The following is a 22,490-nucleotide window of genomic DNA, read 5'->3' on the forward strand; positions in this document are numbered from 1 at the left end:
TGTATGATATTTTTATTAGAAGAAATTTTAACACATTAAAAAGCAAACTTTTTTTGTTTGTTGTTAAATTACAAATTATTTACTTAGTTAGTTTTCAACTCTTTTTTTAAGTTTTTTTGTTGTTTGTTGTTGTTGTTTTGAACTTATTTCTATGCAGTATTAGTTTGTCAAAGTTTTGGAGTTAAAGAATTGAGTACTTCTGATTGTATAGCAACAGAATAAACAAAATAATTTAAAAAATTATCAGGTAGCCTCTTTGACTTTAGTGGCCCTTTGTGTCGTGGAGAGATATATGTTATTATAAAAAAAAACTTTATGTAAAAAAATAATTATTTTAGGATATCATTATTACAAGTGCGTGCTCTGGTGCAATTGACATATGCTTGAGTACCTTAGCTAATCCTGGTGATAGTATTCTGATTCCTAAACCTGGATTTTCTTTATACAAAACTCTTGGATTTTCAAATGGTTTAGAAGTAAAACAATATAATTTGCTGGTAAGTTTTTTATAATGACAATTATCTTTTTTCTTTTTTAACAAAAAGTATAAATATAATAAATATTTTTATATGCAGCCAGATTGTGACTGGGAGGTTGATCTTGCACATCTGGAATCACTTATTGATGAAACTACAAAATGTATCATTGTTAATAATCCTTCTAACCCATGTGGGTCAGTTTATTCAAAAGAACATCTGGAAGCCATTATCTCTGGTAATTGAAAATGTTTTATAGATCATTTAATATTAAATTATTAAATTCATTTTTTGGTGTTGTTTTTGCTAAATTTAGATTATGTCAAATGTAAATATTTCTTTAAGCAACCAAAAGTTTTATCTAAAATTCTATTTTAAATTTTATGAACTAAATTTTTAACCAAACATTACCTTTACATAAAAACAAGTTTTAATGTATGTAATGTTATTAGAAATGTTCATAAACCAAGTTTACTTATTTTTTAAATTATCAAGATTTATATTCAAAACTTTAATTCTTTGGTTTTCAAATTAGTTACAAATGATTTAGTAAATGTAAATTTTTTAATAAAAATCATGTTGCATAAATAATACTGTCACAGAAATCCAAGAAAAAAAAAAGTAGTGTGAAAAATTGTGTGAAAGATTGTGTGAAAGTATAAAAAAAATATTTGCATAGTATCATTAAAGTTTCTAATGCTATGTTCTTTTCTTTATTTTAATCTTTAGATGACAATAAAACAATAAAATGAAGGCTTAAAACTACAAGCAAATTATTTTTCTTTGAATTTATTATTTAGAATAAAATCTTTGATCAAATATAACAATTATGTTTTTTCATTGTAGGTAGGCCACTCCCCTCCTTAACTAAAATGGTTTAGCAGTAAAATTAAAAAAATGTCACCCCATGTTTTGGATTTTGCTAAGTTTTATAAATGTTATAGGTGTTTCCATTTCTTTATGTGATTTTTTCTTTTTCTTTATTTTATTACAAGCAATATACTTTAATTATGGTTATCTTAAAGACCAATTATAAAAAATATCTTTATCATATTAGAAGCTACCTGAATCATTTTATATATATATATATATATATATATATATATATATATATATATATATATATATATATATATATATATATATATATATATCTTGAACGTCGTAATAGCATAAAATAAGTAATTATTTTTCAAAATAACACTATGTTTTTTATTCTTGACGTGTTTCGTAAAATTTATTTACATTTTGAAAAGATTATTTTACAATGAAAAAACTCTGAAATAAATATTTAAAAATAGAAGTTTTTTCAGAGAAATATTAACGGACAAAAATTATACATAATAGACCAATATATTTATTGCAAAATAACTCGGTAAATAACCAATTAAAATAACTATCAAAAAAAAAATAAACTGACAGTAAAATTAAATAGATAAGTTTATAGTATAATGTAAAATTTGTTTATTAAGTGAGGGACTTTCCTGTTTAATGTGGAGGGCTTCTTTTATCTTTAATTTGTGTTTGGTTGGGACATTATCCAAAATCTCAAAAGAATCCGTTAGCCATCAGAACCGTTAGAATCAGTTAGCCAGATTTTTGCAATTAATAGATAAGTTTAAGTGTTTAAATATATGAGATTGTTTATCACTTTTAAGGTGCTCATTTATTCTAGTTGCCAAATATCTGGAGGTTTCTCCAATATAATTGGCATTATAGCCAGCTCAAGAAAATTTATAGACAACATGAGATTTAAGCAGTTTAGGAAGTGACTCTTGTAAGCAAAAACAATAAACGAAAACTTAAAAATAACACCTAAATTAACCTGATCAATAATTAAACAATTCCCTGTTGTTTTTTATTAGTATTGAAAATTAATTTTATTAGAACATACTTGCAAGGATGTTCTAATAAAATTGATTTTTAATTTTTTTAGTAGTAAATATTTAAAATTTAGTAAAAATATTTTAAAACTTTAAAATAAAAAAGATTACTTTAAAGAAAAAATTATGTAGTTATTTTATTAAATTTTGTCAAAAAATCAATTATATATTTTTTAACGAAAAAAACAATGTATTTTTTACCTGATGATTGCTAAACACATGAAACTTTTAGTAGTAAAAATTATGTAGTTATTTTTATTTAATCTCGTCAAAAAATCAATTATATAGCTCTGATATCATTCATATATATATCATCAATATCAGCTCTGATATCATTAATATGTATAAATATATATATATATATATATATAAATATATATAAATATATATATATATATATATATATATATATATATTTATATATATATATATTTATATATATATATATATATATATATATATATATATATATATATATATATATATATATATATATATATATATATATATATATATATACATATATATATATATATATATATATATGTATATATATTGGTGTTAATGTCACAATAGTTGTAGAATAAAAAAACGTAATAATTTTCAAAACAATATATCCAAGAAATATTTGGTAAATCCTTTTTCTCATCAAAAATATATTAAATATGAGTTGTAGAAATATAATATTTCACTTGAAACACTCACAAACAGTTTGTTTCTTACTTTCATGCATGACTTCTGTGTGTGACCGTATGTAAACTGCATTTAAACGAAACAGGATTGCTCTATGGTACATAGTGCAATCTTGTGACTTTCTAAATATCTTTACTAATACATAAAATACTTTTTAAAAATAAAAAAGTAAACTGGTAAAATTCATTTTTTCTGATAGATTTAAGTTTTTTTTATCTAGTAACTAAAAATTTTCTGTATATTTAGTTATACTACTCATAATTAACTTTATTAATCAAATTAAAACTTTATCAAGTAATGAATGGTTATAATTATTCATTATGAATGATGGTAAGATATTGGTAAATAACATTAAATTTAATTACTTTTTAATTAAATGTAAGCGGAAATCGTAGATGGCATAAATACAAATAAAGTGAATAAATAAATTTTCACATTTTTTCCAAAAATTTCAACAACAAAAATTTAAATTAAGGAAAAGGTATTTTTTTGAATTAGAATGTCACAAGCAACGTTTAACAAGAAGACAAGGTCTAATACATACAAGGGTGATTCTGACTGCCAAGTTAAAAATAACCTTCTTTTGGGGATGTGACACTTAAATTGCTCCTGTTTAGATACATCGATACTCTAAAGTAGTAAAAAACATTAGATATTATGGAAAGCTGATTTATTTGATTGTGGAATTTTTTTTACAACAGTTTGCTATTATCATAGAAAACACTTTGAAGTTGTATTAGCAAGAAAATTTTGGAAATGCTGTAATCGATTTAAAAAACATGAAAATAAAGAGAAAAAAACATGAAAAGCAAATTTTTATATTATTTTACACTAGAACAGAAATAATTCAAGTATAACTATTTTAATGAAATAGTGTGACAAATAAATAGTGCGACAAATAAATAGTGTGACAAATAAATATTTTAATGAGACAATATAAAACTTTTTATGAGTTTAAAATTTAATTTAAAAACTAATACCCAGATATTAGTTAACTTGTTTTTGACATCGGTCAATGTTAAAAGGGTGGAAGTCCAACAATGTAAACTTTCAGGAAACTAAAAAAAGCTGCATTTCCCCCGTAGTAAATTTTTGTTAATACTTTGATAATTTTTTTTTTGAAGAGGATAATGTTTTTCACATTTAAAAAAAAACACTAACTTCAGAATCATTGTCACCCCAAAAGTCTGCTAAATTTTTTAATGTATTTACTTGCCTTACAAGAGGCTAGAAAAGTTATAGAAAAAAATTTAAAATAGAAATTTGTATGAACCATCATCAAAAAAGTTGCTTTCCCATGAAACCATTAAATCTTGTTCATAGCTTTTAACAAAGTTATCACTTTGATAAAAGCTATACGCGAATGATGTCTGGCAAAAAAATATTCGTAAGTATATAGTATATGGTAACACATGCAAAAAAAAAAGGCTAATAATGATTATTTGAAAAATTTTATCCGCATTTAAAATATTTTATCCACATTTACATTACATTTAAATCCCGAGTAATTTAAATGTTGGATTTTCTATGTTTGCATTGTCTATGATAGTGTATAACCACAACATCATATGGTACTCTTAGTGTTAGTGTTTGTATCAGAATGTTAAGTTGTTAGTTCCTTACATTAACAATGACTATAGAGATTTGATGGCAACGATTGTTTGCAATTGATGTTTTTTATGCCTTGGTATTACTGCTGTAAAAGAATTTTTAACAGTAAAGCTTGGCAACATAAAGAAATAACAACTAATAGCAACATGCAAATAGAACTACACTGATCAATTAAAAGATAAATATTGAAGACTTTATTGAACTTATATGCAATAAAGTAGATAAACTGGCATTTTATTCCATGTCTAGGCTTGTAGCAAAAAAGAAACCATTTAACATCACCTCCTTGTGATGGCTAAGATTAATAAAGTTTTTGAAGTTTTTATATTGTGCTTTGCATTAATCAGAAAACTATTTAGTATTACTAACTTGTATAATGTTTGCATTAATGTAATTGGTAATAAGCTGTTCTATTCTAAATACAATGTATACATTGTGCTCAGTGTCATCAGAAAGGAAAAACTACACTGATCAATCACTAAATAGATATTGAAGACTTTATCGAACTTATATGCAATTAAGTAGATAAACTAACATCTATTCATAGCTGAAAGTCAAACCAAGTATGTTAAAGACTGGAAGCCAAGTATCTTAAAAACTGGAAACCAAGTATCTTAAAGACTGGAAACCAAGTATCACTGTAAAAAGATGGCACTGGAATAAACCAAAATAAACACTTCATCCTATTATTATTTACTATAAATCAAATGGTGTACTGATATTTAAGTTATTTTGCTTCTTTTCTGATGGCACTGAGCATGATGTATACGTTGTATTTAGAATAGGATAGCTTTTTACCAATTATTTATTTATTTACTGCAGTGAGCATTTGCTTACTTAGCAGCAAAAAATAACAACAATTTTAAATATTAGATTGCATAATAAAGTTCATCAAGTTTTTTTTAAAGTTTTTATTTATTAATTACATTAATGCAAACATTATACAAGTTGGTTATATTAAATACTTTTCTGATGGATGCAAAGCACAATATAAAAGCTTCAAAAACTTTGTTAATCTTCGCCATTGCAAAGAAGTGATGCTGAATGTTTTTTTTTTTGTTGCCATGACACCAGACATATCATGTCTGGTGTCATGACATGGCATGTCTGGTGTCATGTCATGGCATTGGTGGCACATTAAAACAAATAACTGCACAAGCCAGTTTAAGAAAGACAGTGGCTGGACCGATTTTGGATGTAGATAAGATGTTTAAAATTTGTGAAATTAATGTAAAATACATTTGATTTATAATGGTTAATAAAACAGAAACGTTTGATCATCATTACAATCAAGGTTTACTATAGAAAGAACTTTCTCAGGAACAAGATGCTTTCACCATTTTATACTAATTAATAAATGTGCAACTTCTTTTAAAATGACCAGGCAATAAATGCAATAATATATTTTGCTTAAAAAGTTACCTTTGGTACTGCTATTTTAAGTTGTAAAAAACCTTAAAAATATTATCATGTTGACCATCAAATACCCCAAAGTATGTGTCTTTATTAATAAATTTATATGTAGTTAAGATATTCTAAAATGTAATTTGATATTTAAATCTGCCAAGTGAATGATTGTCTATGTACCAAATTTCAAGTTCTCATTCTGTTTATTAAATATTGTTATTAAATGAAGAAATGTTAACAAAAAGAGTCAGCATAAATAATAAACTTAAAAGGGGTTGTTCATAAATTATGTCACGCAATTTTCAACCATTTTTGACTTACCACCTCCCCCCGCCCTTGTCACAAAATCCTAACACTTAAGTGGCAAGTTTTGTATGAGTCGTCACAAAACCACTCCACCCCGAACAAATTAAGAACCATAAGGAGTTCAGATTTTTCTAATTTTCGTGAACCCTATAACACATATAAAACTTAGCAAAATCTGTAGCATGAGGTGATATAACCCTGCTGATTTAACATGGAATGACCCCGATGTAAAATCATCTATGTCATGTTACCTTGAGTCCATAATAAATGTTCTCTCTATTTTTTGGCAAGTTTAAAAATAAATTGTAAATATAGTTAGATCTGTTTTAGCCTCTGTCCCATTGTCTTTAGGTTGCATCTCTTTTTTTTTTTAAATACTTTTATGGTTGCTACTTTCTATGGTGAGCTGCTTCTTATGGTATCTTGTTTTCTAACTACCAAAACATAATGTAACTTTCTGTAGGTGTGAAAATAAATCATATAACATTAGAGTAGAGCACCCTACAATTTTCTCTTCTTTCTGTTCATAAAAAGATTTAACGGGTGCATGTATCTGAATTCAAATTTATTTATTTTTTCTACAATCTCTACACTCTTCTTCAATCCACTTAAAGTTATTTAAACAAGCAATGTTACATTGCATGTCATTTTTAAAAAAATATTTATTGAAATCTCTTTAAATTTTTTTATTTATAGATATCTAATATTTTTGTTATTTATCTAAGCTCGTCTTTTTGTGAAGTAGTCTTGCATATTAAAGTTAATTTTTCAAAGTTTTGGTTTAATAGAGAAAAATAAAAAAAGATGAAAAAATAGCTTTCATAGTATTCCCCTCTGGTCTTTGGGAGATAAAAACTTCCATAATACTCCTGGAATTCAATGTTAAAAAACATCAGTCAAGCTCAAGGAGATTTTGCTTCTTTAGCACCTTCCCCCTTGTACGCATTCTAACATTTTTGGGTAACCCCACCCCTGTCCTCATACCTGTGTAGGTTCTTTATGGAAGACATCTTATGATAAAATTTAATACATGATTGATTTTTCCACAGTGGCGGAGAAACACAAAGTTTTGATTCTAGCAGATGAAATATATGCATACTCAGTAAGTCTTTTCTGATTCTTTTTTTTTTTTTCCTGATTGAATTTTTTATTATCAACTAAATTTTGCCTATTAAATAAAACATTTTTTATTTATTATTGTTGTTTTAGGTATTTCCTGGAGAAACATTTTATCCAATGGCGAGTCTCACAGAGACTGTACCCATTTTATCATGTTGTGCTATCTCCAAACGGTACATTTTATTTTAATATTTCTATAATGGTGGTGATGATGATGATGATGATGATGATGATGATGATGATGATGATGATGATGATGATGATGATGATGATGATGATGATGATGATGATGATGATGATGATGATGATGATGATGATGATGATGATGATGATGATGATGATGATGATGATGATAACTACGGTGATAACTATCAAATGATACTTTTAGTTATAAGAGAAACATTAGAGAAAGGTTAGACACCTTTTTATGTGTTTTTTATATAAATTGTCTAGTTTGTCAATTTAGATTTTTAGTACCTGGATGGCGTTTGGGTTGGATACAAATTCATGATAGAAATAACATCCTAGAAGAGGTTTATATTTTTATTTACCACATTTTAATAAGTTTTTTTTCATAATGAATAGTATAACCTATGTTACTTTGTTGTATTTTGAATAAATCTTTTTCACTTATAATGCAGTTTAATGTTAATTTATTTTACAGTTACGCTGTCGATTATTTGATATGTCGACACGAATACTTGGTGCAAACACTATTATTCAAGGTGCTTTGCCCAGGATCTTCTCTGAAACTCCAAAAGAGTGGCTTGATTCTAATATGCAATTTATAAAAGTATGTTTTAGTAAAAAAAGTTATTTAAGGCAATGGATCCTAAAAATATATTTTAAAAATGTTGTTAGAATTAAACGTCAAGAAATCTGCTTGTTATGTTATAGTTATATATAAACTTGTAAAATAGTTGTTTATAAACTTGTAAAATATTAATAAATTTGTTCATAGGACAACGCTACTATTGCCTACAGTACTTTATCGAAAGTAAAATATTTGAAACCTATTCAACCGCGAGGTGCAATGTACATGATGGTAAAAAAACATTTTATTAGATTAAAAAATTTTTTTTTTAATTTCTACATTAAGTTTAATGCATGAGATAAATTTTTAATTTTTTTAATGCATTAGATGATCTTTTTTTGTAAATGTGTTTTAAATCACTTTGTTGTTTTTTCATTTGTTTGTTGTTACTTCTAATCCTTTTTTTGTTTGTTATTTTGTTTATTACTTTAGTAAGTATTTATAAAAAACATTTTTTCTTAAAATAAGACTTTTTTTTTGAATACTGAAAAACTGATTTTAATAAGGATTAATTTTCCAAAAAAAATTCAAGTTTAAAGAACCAGTAATATAGGAAATAGGAACTTTATATACCACAAAATAGTGAAAAGAATGGTGTAGGTTTACAGGTGGAATAAATAAACTGTGATGTTTCCTTTTTCATTTTTCCTGTTGGAGAAAATTAAACATATAAATAGAGAGAAAATTTTTTTTTTCTCTTTTGCAATGAATAATTTGTTTTGTAAAGGAAAAAAAAGAATAATTTTATATGTTTTATAGAAGGAAAAAAAAGGGTAATTAGTAAGTAACAAAAAAGATTTAACTTTTGGTTATGGAATGGTTTATGCAGTGTGCTAGTATGGGTTTTGCAATAATAAAAAAGTTTACAGCAACTGGATGACAGCAGTTTTCGACAGGTATTTTCTGATTCAATGCGAACAATGTCAATTATAAAAAAGTAGTTCAATGCATTAAATTCAATTCTAAGATTGGTTATCAAGAAATAAATCTTTCCAGCAATAATAATGTTAAGAACATTTTCGAAAACAATGTTGTGCCTGAAGAATCAGAATGAAGAATAAAGGATGGGTAAGAAAAACTGAATGTAGAAAATTATTTAATTATGTGAAAAACATAAATTTAATGATAGCTCTAATAATGAAATCAATAAATAATCGTATTTAGAAATTAACAAAAAACACAAAAGGAAAATGTATCTAATGTTAGCAAGCTCAAGATCCATTACATTCAGATATTCAATTAATAAAAGACACTAATCCATTCCATGAGGTTCTTTTATATCCAAATTAACCAGTTAAAAAAGATTATTTCTTTCAAAGAATAAAATAGTTTTATAGTTATTTCATAAAAAAATCAGAACTTTTCTAAACTATTTCTAAACTATATTTGACAAGATAGCTCAATGAAATATATTATTCTTTAAAACTGTTAATGGCTTTTAAAAATTTTGTTTAAAGTCTATATTAGTCCTATAAATTTATATAGATTATAGAGGTTTGATAAATTGCAAATGTTTTTTAAATTGGTGTTTAAATGAATTCTGGTGAGTTATCTGGCCACAAGGCAAGAATGTTGGTTGCATTTTTAGAGCCATTTCTTGGCAATATTGCCTATTGTCAAGTTTCCCTGTTATACATTAAAATGTCAAACTTTGAAACCAATTAGACATATTTTTCATAGATAAGTTTTTATCCAGGAATTCCCAGATTTCCAGAAATTCACTTAAAACTCCAGAAATTTCCGGGTGTTTTTTGCTAATAATTTGTGAAAAAATTGTATAAAATTTTGAATACAACAGTGTTTGCATTTAAACAAATATGTTTTCTATAACTGAATTTTTTACGAGATCAATTTTTACAATTTTTTTTTTTTCTTTTTTTTTTCTATTTAAATCATTTAAATTGACTTTTCGAATATTAGAAATTCCATTTTGTAAGAAGTTAAATTATGTAAATTCCTTTTTAAAAGTTTACAAAAGTTTTCATTGTCAATTATTACTATTAAGAAGAAAAACATTTTAAAATGGAAATTAAGAGTTTATCTGCCATTTTTGAGATATTAAAATATTAAAAACTGAAATTGTCTTCAAAAGAAAAATTATAATGAAGAGTATTATTCAGCCTATATAAGAAAGAAAGAAAGATAAAGCTGGAGTGGTAGGTATATTCCTTAACTGAACATTTAAATATGTAGTTTCATAATAATTATATATTATTTGATTTGATGTTTCATAATAATTATATATTATTTGATTTGATGGTACGATGCACAATATGTAGTAAAGACTTTTATTATGGAAGTGATGGTAATAAATCTATACTCAGCCACTCAAAGTCTAAAATACATCATCGAACTGCGCAACGATTAAGTCAAACAAAGCTATACTCTTGCCTTTTTTTTACTAGCTTAAAAATAAACAGATGCATGCAAATTGCATTGTGGCACTCCAGATAATGTACATATTAGCAGTACTTGCACAAATAGAGTGAATCCTTCCATTAAACCTATTGTAAGTTTTAGAGATCAGACATCAAATACAGAAGCTATGACACTCGCAATCATAATCTTCCAATATCTTCAACACCATATGGTTGAATGTGCAAAGGAAATGTTTAAAAATCATCGTGTTTTAAAAAATTCGAAAATTTTAGAACAACTGCCTCATATAAGCTGGTGGTGAAGCTTTTCATGCTGAGCTTGTTTATGATATGAAAATAAAAATGTTTTTCCTTAACATAGATAAGTGCTTCTCAGCAAAAAATGAGAAGGTTCTTAGTATTTAAAACATGGTAGTAGTAAACGTAAATCTACTACATTTACGTTTACTACTACCATGTTTTAAATACTAAGAACCTTAAAACACTATGCATCATTATCGCTTGTTATGGTAAACAATAAAAGTCTTTTTAATGCTGTTATTCATTTATTTAACAAAGATGCAATTCCATAAAGTAATCTAGTTTCCAATTTATTAGAGTCTATTAATTATATGAGGTGAAAAATTAATATGTTTGAAACAAGATTAAGAAAAGCAGTTCCTCGCTTAATTTATGTTTATGGTGATATTTGTCATGTCTAAGTATATTCAATAGTGCTCATGTTGAGCAATTATTTAGCATGATGAACACCATAATTACCAAAAAGACAAGCTGTCTTGATACTTCAACGTATTCTGCTATAGCTTCAGTTGAGTACCAATTATTACCAAACAAGACCACAGCGCTAGGGTACTTTAAATGATGAGATATATTGCATGACCCAGTTAACAAAAACATCTGTGGTCATTTGCAAACAGCAAGCGAACGCTATATTAAAAAATAAATTCCGTCTAAATAACAAAAATGTTGAAGAACTTTTTTTAATATAAATTCAACGCAGAAAAAATAAATTGCCATACATAAATGATGCAAAATGGTTAAACAATCTATTATTGATCATTCAGAAAAGTGCAGTAAAAGAAAAGCTGACAAATGTTTTGCAACAGAAAATTATAATAATAAAAAGTATTGATTTCTGAACCATTGTCTGACATTTTATATTTTAAAAGTAAATAAATTATTGTTTACAGTAAAACTGAGATATATTTGATTTTAGAGAAACATAATTATTCAGTAGTTTTTAGTTACTTTGTTTATCCCTTTACCAAGATTCCAGAATTTACTCACATACATTCTTCAATTTGTTGACTGTAAAATTTTTTGGGATTTTGATAGAAAAAAATTCAGTGATTTTCAAGTTAAAAACTCTTCTTTGATTTTTCTTTAAACTTTCCCAATAATTCCCGAAATTGACGGTCTCACCTTGTTGTAAAAGGTGTAAACTAGCAACTGTGGAAGACCAAAAAATACCATTTGGTTGCAATCAAATCTTCTACAGGATTTTTCTTGATTAATACCATCTGTTGATTTGATGCGCTGAATGATATCATGAACAGTTGTCTTGGGTATCTTCAAATGCTAAGCAATCATTTGTTCAGGCTTGCTGTCTTTCAAGTTGTACTTGTGCACATTTAACAATTAATGTTGTAGCTCTAAGATCATAATGATTAAGTTACATATGATTTTAATATATAGAAAATGTATAAGTTATTTTCCTATTGGTTGATAATGCAATATTTTGCATTTATAAGTAATTATCTAGAATAATTGAAGAGCGTTTTTTATTAAAAAAGGTACAAATCTAACTATATTAGTGTGAATGACAAGTAAAATTAAAAAATAATTCTGCAATCAATGATTTTCTTTTAATTCTAAGAGTTTCAGTACATGAGTCATTGATTTTTTTTGTTTGTGTAAAAGATCAATTATGTAAACAAACAAAAAAAGTCAATGACGTCATGTGCTAAAACTCATAGGAATATAACACGCTTGAATAAATGATCAAGTCTGTAGATTGGGGCATATATTATGCTGACTTTGGCATACAACAAAATGGAGAAGGCAAGCTTTGACTAAAATAAAAAAGTTAGTTTTTCTGTTATTTTGTTTTAATCAAAAAAATTTAGCCCAAACATTTTTTTTTTATCATTCTCTTTAATATGAACACAACATGTCTTGGAGGTTTGGGATCCCTTTGAAATGTGACTTTCCTTTTAGAAAAATGCTCTTAAATTATGAACTTCTTTTACTGGATAAATTTTTTAATGCAGTAAAAAAAATTAAAATGAGGTAGTGGTGCAGTGGTAGAGCGCTCACTTCATAAACAAGAAGTTCCGAGTTTGAGCCCCACCTTATTCCTGGTAGTTTCGCGCTCTACTTTTTTCTCTGTGCTTTGATCTTGAAATTATCACATACAATTTAAATCGAACCTTATAAAAAAAATTTTAATTACATCAATGTTATAAATGTATCAAGTGTTAGAATCTTGTGTATTTTGATTAGATATTTTTTTAGTCAAGTTATTAAGATGTTTGGTTGAGCTCTTTTAATATTGCTTTATTTATATAATTTTTCTCTATAATAATAGGTTGGACTGGATAAGGAACTTTTAGATGTTTTTGAAGATGACATAAACTTTACCCAACGCCTAATAGTAGAAAAATCAGTTCATTGTCTTCCCGCATCGGTAAGTGCAACCATTTCCATAAAAAAGCTTCTATGGATACATGTTTATGTCTGTGTGTCTATTTTTTACTTTTTTTTAATTTATTGATTTATTGATCAGTTGATTTGTATGTTTTAAATACTCTGGTTTCTTTTTTTTTGTCCTGACTGTTTTGAATTTTTTTTTTTTTAAATGATTTTTTAAAGATTGTTTAACTCTTTCACTACCGCATACCGCTGACAGTGGCTTTTGATTTTTTTAAATTTGTACCGCAAGCTGCTCATAGTGGCTTTCTAGTGTGCTCCACAATTTATTCTTTTTTTTACCTTAATTTTTATTCCAGAACCATATAATGGTTTGTTATTTAAGTTTCATTCTCTACATATTAAATAACTAATAAGAGCCATATTGCGTAATTAAAGAAAGTTATCACTATACTAAGTTAAGAAATCTCAAGAAATCCTTGCAAAAAAAAAACTTTAAATTTAGATCAAAAATAAAGCAACTTTAGCACTGTAAAAATTAACTTGTAGAAGTGTATAAGTGTTTAGCTAAGTAATTGCAAAAATCTTTTGAAAAAAAACTTTGCATTTATACATTAAATTTTTTATATTTTGAACTTAATGTTTTATTTAAAAAAACTTTAGTGCAGTCAATTGGTGCAAACTTTGTGCTATTTAGGGTAAAAGCATGAAACTTGATGGACATGTTGATAGAGTTGAAAAATTTATTTTAAGACTCAGACCCACTTTTAAAATAACCACAAATGGTCTCCATAGAAACTAGCACTTGTCTAGTTTCCATGGAGAGTCTAGAAACTAAACTTTATTTTTCAAAATCTAATAATTTATATATACCAATCGAAAACTCAATAAAAATGAAGAAAAAAGTACAAAAACTTTAACTAAACTAAAACTGTAAAAAATTAACACAAATTAAAACAAGTTTTAAAATGTTTGAAGATAAAAAATTAACTGATTAAAAAAACTGAACGTTTTTAAAGCTCCGTATTAACGGAGATTTAAAAATGTTATTCATCCGTAATTAATAAAGGGGGTAAAAAGATACATATTGCATGCAAAAATAAATTGCAATTATTTTTTGAAGAAAAATGGATGTGTAAAAAACTTTGTAGATCTTTTATTTATTTAAAATATAAAATTAGTTTTTTTTTTTTTTTTTTTTTTTTTTTGATAAGACTATTAAGTCCATAGAAAATTATACAAAATTGAGTAATTCCTTAATTTGAAAAATTTGAAAGCCTGGGCGAGTCACTAATTATAATAGTATTTGATAAAGTAGATAGAAATATTCTAATTAATAGTTTATTCATCATAATGCAAAGTTTCATAAGTTGTGTAATTATAAATTTAGCGATATAAAATTAGAAGGGGCTAAAAAACAAGTTCTACTAAACTAGCTAGAGTACAAGAAGAAAGATGGTGGTATCAAACTTATTTTTTGTTCAATGAATCATCTACCAATTATAAGAGCTTCTTTAAGAACAGCTTGCAAAACCATTTCAAAATATTTTTTCTATGAAAGCTCTGGCAGTGCACTTCATCCGATTTCAACATTTGAGTTGAAAAAACGTGTTAGAAAGTGCGCCACTATCCTTGAAGATAGTACTTTTTTTAGGTAAGCTTAATGCTGGTGACCTGAGAGTCACAGATGCTATATATTACTCTACTTTTCTTTATAGAAAATCTAAATAGAAAAGAGTCCAATAAAATGTCATAGAGTAATTCTGACAAACAAATTGATGCACATGTCCTTGCTGAATGGAAATAGTATATGATACAAGAAATGAAGGATAATGATAACAGTATCTTTAAATTATCTTTTAAATTAGTTGACCTTGCTCAACTATAAAAGGATAAGTGAACTTGGTGGAAATATTTCTGAAAGGATCCGTACAACAAAATTAAAGCAGAGATTGTTGGCACATGTAGAAAATTTAAGGGAGTATAGTTTTCCTGCTTTGCATTTGACAAAAATGTTAGAAATGTTTTGAAGAATTGTTATGAAAAAAATTACGAAGACAAATCTTTAATATTGTCTAAAGCAGCTAAAATCTTGCAGCAAGATATTCTCGCATTAAAGTTTGCCAACAGAATTTTTTCCTGCTTCTTTCATTTGTTGACACTGTTTTACATGGAAATACAAGAAATAAATGTAGTGGAAGTTTAGAAAAAGCAACTTTGACAATTAGTCAATTGAAAACTCACAATAGTATGAATCGTGTTAGTCAAAATTAAAACAAAAAAACAAGGTTCAAAAATGACAAAAATCTTGAGAAAGTCCCATAGAAATTTATGCTGGCATAATGATTTATAAGAAAACTCACAAATGTTGATAAACTTTATAAACTTGGGATATCAATGTCTTATAACAGGGTTATGAAATGATCAACACAAATAATGTAACTTTTTTGTTACGTTGATACAAAAAAGAAGTAAAAAGATCACAAATATACACTGCAGGCCAAAAGTTTCCGGACACTTGGATTTTGTTTAATTTTTTAATTAAAACTCCCATAATTATTTCAAAAAAATTCTTATATCATATTTATTTTATAAAAGATACATATAGTTACTATTTAAGAGAAAAAAAAGAAAAAAAATAAAATAAAAAAAATATTAACAACACTATTATTATTAAACTGTCTTTTCGTCAAAAAATAACCCACGAGTTTTTATCACTTTTTTTGCGATCCGTGGCATCCTATTTATTAATTTATCTATTATTTCGGGTGTAATTGATAACCAGGATTCTTCTAATATCTGCCACAGGTGCTCTTTGGATGTTGGGCATTTTTGTCTGACCTTTATGTCCAATTCTTCTCACAGTAACTCTATTGGGTTCAAATCTGGTGATTGGGCCGGCCAGGTCATGTTTTTGAGGACACCATTATCCTCTTGTTCCTTTATGTAGTTCTTACATAATTTTGAGGTGTGTTTAGGGTCATTGTCCTGCATAAAAACAAAACTACGACCAATAGTTCTTAAGCCAGAAGGTATAGCATTGTTTTCTAGAATTGTTTTATATTGTTCTTTTTTCATAATACCCTCAATTTTAACTAGGTCACCAACACCAGCTGAGGAAAAACATCCCCATACCATAACTGACCCACCACCATGCTTGATTGTTGGCACTAAACACTCTGGGATCATTTTTTCTTTTGTTGTTCTTCTGATGTAAATTCTACGTCTTTGCCCAAACAGTTCAAATTTGGACTCGTCGGTCCATAGTACTTTTCCCCAGTCTCCTTCTGTCCAATTTTGGTGGTCTATAGCCCATTGTAACCTTTTCTTTTTATTTCCAATCTGTAGCAACGGTTTCCTGACCGCTATACGGCCAGAAAGTCCTGCTTGTCTAAGACGTCGTTTCGTAGTGGTTAATGAAATAGATTTTGAATGACTCCTATTAAAGCCTGAAGTTATTTCCGGGGTCGTAAGTCTTCGATTCCTTTTACTCATCAATATTATACTATTATCTTCTGCTTTTGCTGTTTTCCGTGGTCTACCAGATCTTTTTTTGTCTTCAAAAATGCCTGTTTCTTTCCATCGTTTGATGGTATCTTGTACAGTACTTCTGGCAACTTTTAATTTTTTGCAAATTTTACGAACTGAATAACTTTCTTTATGTAATGTAATTATTTCATAACGTTTTGCAACCGTTAAAGAAAGTTTCTTACCCATATTTTTAGTTAAATAGTCAAATTATAAAACTTTAAAATTTTTTTCAAGATTTTTTAATGTAACCATCATTAATACCAAATGAAAACTAAACAAAACTAAATATTCTTAATCATTTTAGTCGGCTATCATTATATTATAAATATTTACTTCATGTTTCAACAAATAAATAACTTTAACAAGACCAAACTCTTAAGAGTAATGTAACGCTATATATCAAGTTAAAATAAACAATTAAAAAAAAAAACTTACTTATTTAAGTTTGAGGTCAGTAATACCCAATTACTGACCTCAGTACTACCCAAATACTGACCTTAAGTATTATAAATTAATTTTATTGGTTAATTTAATCATACAGGATAGATTTTAGCTTTTTATATAAAAATATCAAGTGTCCGTAAACTTTTGGCCTGCAGTGTATATGTGCTCAAAAAAAGTTGCCAATTGTTTTTGCCACTGTAAATTTCCTGCCAGATTTTGAGATTAGAGATAAAAATACTTATCTTAGGCAGACATTATATGCATCCAGCTTTTGTCTTATTAGGCTGGCGTAGATGTATTTATAATACATTGTTTCCAGTTAAGGATGTTGAATGCTGGATTTTTTTTTGACTCAATGCATGGGTTTTGCTTATGTCTCTGTTTTTATGACTAGGCAACTCATTATATTATGCATTAACTTAGTTTTATTGTTCTAAGGGTGGCTGGTAGTCAGGTTTTCTGAACTCTGAGGTAGCTCTCAGAGAGGCTGATCCATCAGCAGCTGTAAAATATCAGAGTACTAATAGTGCTATGTTGCGCATGGATGGTGTCCCTGTTCGTACTTTTGATGTGCGTTGTCAAGGACACATTCGGAGCCCTTTGTTACAGTTTTGGGTTTATTAATAGTAATAAGGCAATTGCTTAGACTATTAAATTGTGTGCTTAGTACTATCTGTGCTTTGAGTCAAGTTTCTTAACATGTTTAAAAATGACTTAACAAGTACCAAAAACTGTAAAACACAAAAAACCATTGTCGTCACCTAATTCTCTAAATCTATCATTCACTAATATTTGTGGTCTTTAAAGTAACTTTTCTTCTGTTGAGTCTTATCTCCTACAAAGTTCACTAGACCTACTTGCTCTTTGTGAGAGTAATTTGAGTTCAGCTGTCTCATCTTAAGATCTTAGTGTTAATGGTTATCTTCCTTTAATTCGTAAAAACTCCAATAGTCACATACTTGGCCTTGGCATTTACATTAATAAGAATTCACCCATTTGTCGGGAAACTATGTTTGAATTCACAGACTATTCTTTTATATGCTTTTATTTAGCACCACTTCACTCCATCGTGCCTATCACTCCATCGTCTTTTTCGTCATCACTCTATTGCCTTTCTCTTTGTTCTATATCACTCTCCTTTATCTCAAGATTGCACTCTTTTCAATGTTACTTCTCATCAAATTGATCTTTTTCAGCAAACATCATTGTTGTTGGTGACTTTAATGTTCATCACACTGAATGACTTGGCTCTAATGTCATTGGCTCTGCAGGGGTTAAGGCCCACAACTTTTGCTTTTCTCAGCCTCTAACTCAAATAGTCAACTTTCCAACTCACTTTCTAGACAATTTGCATCATTTACTTTCTCTACTTGACTTTTGTCTTGTTTCTGATCCTAGTCAGCGCTCAGTTTCTCCACATTTATCCTTAGGTGCTTCTGATCACATTTTGATCTCTCTAAAACTTTTATCTCATTTTTCTTCATCATCAGAATCCGCCTATCTCGCCTTCTTAACTAAGTAATGCTGACTCCTTCCTTAATTTTCTTTGTGATGGCCCTTGGATAGATATCTTTTGTCTTCCTGCTAAAAAATGTGTTTCTTACATAACTTCTTGGATTCAGGCTGGCATCGAATCTTTTATTCTTTCTCGATGGTTATAAGTCAAGCCTCACTCTTCTCCATGGTTTTTATGCATTGTGTTGCTGCAATTTCTTATTGCAACCATTGCTTCCATATCTACCAGCAAAACAATTCTCCAGTAAACAAACATTTGTTTACTATTGCTGGAAACTATTGTAAGGTTTTGTCTAACGCCAAAGTCCGCTCTTCTTAGGTCACAAAATTTTGTATTTTATTTCAAAAATTAGGCTCAAGTGACTTCTGGAGAATCTTAAACAATATCAATAATAAGGAAAAACTTATTATAAACTCACCTTAAGACAAAGCTAAACTGATTTCTAAGAACTTCTCATCAATATCATTTCTTGATTCCACTAGTTCTACCTGATATAGCTGACAAACAGGTAAGTCCATTGCCTTATGTTTGTATCACTCCAGCTTCTGTATCTAAAGTAATTTCCTGCCTAGACTCTTCTACAGCTTGTGGCCCAGACAATAATCCTGCAGAGGTATACTGTATGGGAATGCTTATTTGTCATGTTGTACTTCCTAACAACTCTGATACTTTCATTATTTATATAAACCATTCTTATTCTATAACAAAGTTACCAATTTAAACTTCATAATGTATTTATATTAGTATATAATACCATGCCAATTTAATATCAGGCTTCAGATGCTCAAAGAAATATGCAATTAATATTAAGATTATTTCTTTCTTTGAGCATTTGTATATTGTGTAGTAATTTAGTCTTACATTTTTTGTTTGCTATATTTGTCAAAAAGTATACATATCGTTAGTAGGCTTTTATAAAAAAGCCCATTCTGAACATAATTTTAAGTAAAGTTCAAAAGCTTTGTGTTATTATTATTTACCGAGTTTGCAAGACCACCTTCAACTGATGATTCTTAATTTATTTATTCATAATTAATTTTTTTATCTGCATTTTTTTTACTTCTAGACGTTTTCATATAGTACTATATCAGGACACTTTAAAAAATTTTTCAGCATGCTTTGTTGTTCAAGGTCAATTTTTAGACATACTCTCGAGTTACTAATAAATGCGGGGGTGGGGGGACGTTTATTATTTTTGGAAAATTTTCCCACCCACCCCAAGCTTCTTAAGAACCCCCTCCCCCCACCTTCCTTCCGTTAATTAATTTTTACTTGTTATCAAAAAAAAATCAAGGAAAATCGGCCTTACAAATTAGAATATAATTATTTTAGTCATTGATAAAAACAAATTAATTGATTTATCGAAAATGAGCTTTTAATTTATTTCTCACTGAATTATAAAAAAACTTATATCAACATATTATATCCCATTAGAATTATTATTAAACAGCTGTTAGAAAATGTGCATTTGACCGCAAGCCACGCTAGATTTAAATAGTTTTATGCGCGTTTTGTAAAAAATATTATTTTGAATTTATAAGCTGAAATTTTTTATAAATAATACTAATATATTCTAACATAAAATCCCCCTCCCTCTTTCGTTATGTGTGTATATATATATATATATATATATATATATATATATATATATATATATATATATATATATATATATATATATATATATATATATATATATATATATATATATATATATATATATATATATATATATATACATATATACATATATATATATATATATATATATATATATATATATATATATATATATATATATATATATATATATATATATTAAAGTTAGATTTAATAGCTTATTAATAGTTATTAAAGTTAGATTTAATAGCTTAAATAATGAGTTTTTAAATATTTCCAAAAAAAAATCAACAAAAAAAAAACGAAATTGTTTGGACGATGATTCCGGAAGCTTCCAAAATATGCAGTTCATTTACACGATGTAGTTGCGAAATAGGGAAAGGCTGTAGAGGTCTTTTTAAATATGTAAAAGTATTACTTTCATACTTTAATGTGTAAAAGTATTAACTTCCATATACCGCACTCTGCAAATGTTGTTGTGATTGTGAGCGTTGAATTTACCAACATTTTTAACAGGTTTTAAAAGTTTATGTGAAATTTCAGTGAGTAATTTAAATATATAACATTGTGTTTTGATTTTTTTTTTTAATTAAAATTGAAAATTTTAGTATTCTGAAAAATATTTATTAAATTTTTATTAAAGTTAAACTGTTTGTGCCATAAGAACATAAATAAATAATAAGAACATGAATATAATTCAAAGATACGATTTGGTACAAAATTATAACGCTTTTACCCCCTTTTATGTTTTTAAAGTCCTGTTACTCCTTACCAATTTATTTTTATCATATAGTGTTTAAATATTTGTTGATCCATTTACTATGGAGACAGGTGAAGCCATTTTGGAAGTGGGTCTGAGTCTTAAAATGAGTATTTCATCAATATTATTAACATTTAAACCAAGTTTCATGCTTTTACCTTAAATAGCACAAAAACATATCAATTTGTCACCGATTGACTGCACTATTTAAGCACTTTGCATTTCTTGTTTTTAAATGATGCATGTTAATTTACTTATTTAATTAAAAAGTTCATTTGTTTAGCTTTCTATTGATATATAGTTTGTTATGTCTTTAAGGAGATTTACTATTCGAATTGCAATTAGTTTTCAATGTTATGTCATCCTAATTTTATCCATAAAAAATGTGCGGTCATGGCGAAAAATTTTTGTTAAAACGGCTGGTAGCGAAAGAGTTAATTATATGTTTTGTACTAAAGTCCGTTCTTAAACAATTTTTTTTTAATATAGTGTTTTGATTTGCCTGGTTTCTTTCGTATTGTGCTAACTGTTCCCAGCCATCTGTTGGAAGAAGCGTGTAATCGAATTGCAGATTTTTGTGAACAACAAGAATTTAAATGAAATTTTTGATGCTTTTATTTCTATTGGAGTATTATGTTGTATATTATTTTTATTATTTTTTTAATATTATTGTACATAATTTTCCAATAATTTTATCAAATGTCTTATATTATTTTCGTTACATGAAATATGTCAGATAAATTTACATAAATACTTCTAATGTGTCTCAGGCGAAGGCGGACCCAGAGTTTTCATCTCAGATGTGTCTCAGACGATAAATAGGCCTATAGTCCTAATTTCCATTCATTCATAAGTTAGCAAGCATGTTTCAAAACTTATAAAGCTTCACTAAAACTTAAGCAACTTTAAATACTATCAAAGCTGATGAAAAGGAGGGGGGGGGATGAGATTAATCTTACAAACCATACTTTGTGAGATTTTTTTTGTGAAACTTTTTTTTTATATATATATAAACACAGAGATATATGGTGTTTTATATACACAAACACAGAGAAATTTGGGAAGACAGGGCAAGATAGCAAGCGTTTTGAAAGGCCTGAGTTATTGCAAAACTATTAGTCAAGAGGCAAAAATACTTTGTCAGTATGTTTGTTATCATAATTATTCATTGCCTGCATGAATTTTTAGTTTGCAATAAGAAAAATTTGAAGTTAAAATAAAGAGTTCATAAATTTATCATCTGGCAAGATGACTTATTATGCGATTTCTGCCTCCAATTTTAT

The 22,490-nt window shown here is 27.2% G+C and overlaps 1 protein-coding gene across 2 annotated transcripts in view; it reads left to right on the forward strand.

Annotated features, from left to right (window-relative positions):
* The window catches only part of LOC136072073 (tyrosine aminotransferase-like), a 41,297-nt gene extending 19,385 nt beyond the window's left edge, over nucleotides 1–21,912 (forward strand). For both annotated transcript variants that reach the window (XM_065820236.1, XM_065820235.1), the window contains 9 exons: nucleotides 339–497; nucleotides 576–714; nucleotides 7,426–7,478; nucleotides 7,586–7,668; nucleotides 7,962–8,028; nucleotides 8,160–8,288; nucleotides 8,457–8,540; nucleotides 13,275–13,373; nucleotides 21,697–21,912. In XM_065820236.1, the coding sequence (XP_065676308.1) occupies nucleotides 339–497; nucleotides 576–714; nucleotides 7,426–7,478; nucleotides 7,586–7,668; nucleotides 7,962–8,028; nucleotides 8,160–8,288; nucleotides 8,457–8,540; nucleotides 13,275–13,373; nucleotides 21,697–21,807 (924 nt within the window). In that variant the 3' untranslated portion in view covers nucleotides 21,808–21,912. The remainder of the gene's footprint in view (nucleotides 1–338; nucleotides 498–575; nucleotides 715–7,425; nucleotides 7,479–7,585; nucleotides 7,669–7,961; nucleotides 8,029–8,159; nucleotides 8,289–8,456; nucleotides 8,541–13,274; nucleotides 13,374–21,696) is intronic.
* The last annotated feature ends 578 nt before the right edge of the window (nucleotides 21,913–22,490 follow it).

Source organism: Hydra vulgaris, chromosome 15 (assembly GCF_038396675.1).
Source record: "Hydra vulgaris chromosome 15, alternate assembly HydraT2T_AEP".
Lineage (NCBI taxonomy): Eukaryota > Metazoa > Cnidaria > Hydrozoa > Anthoathecata > Hydridae > Hydra > Hydra vulgaris.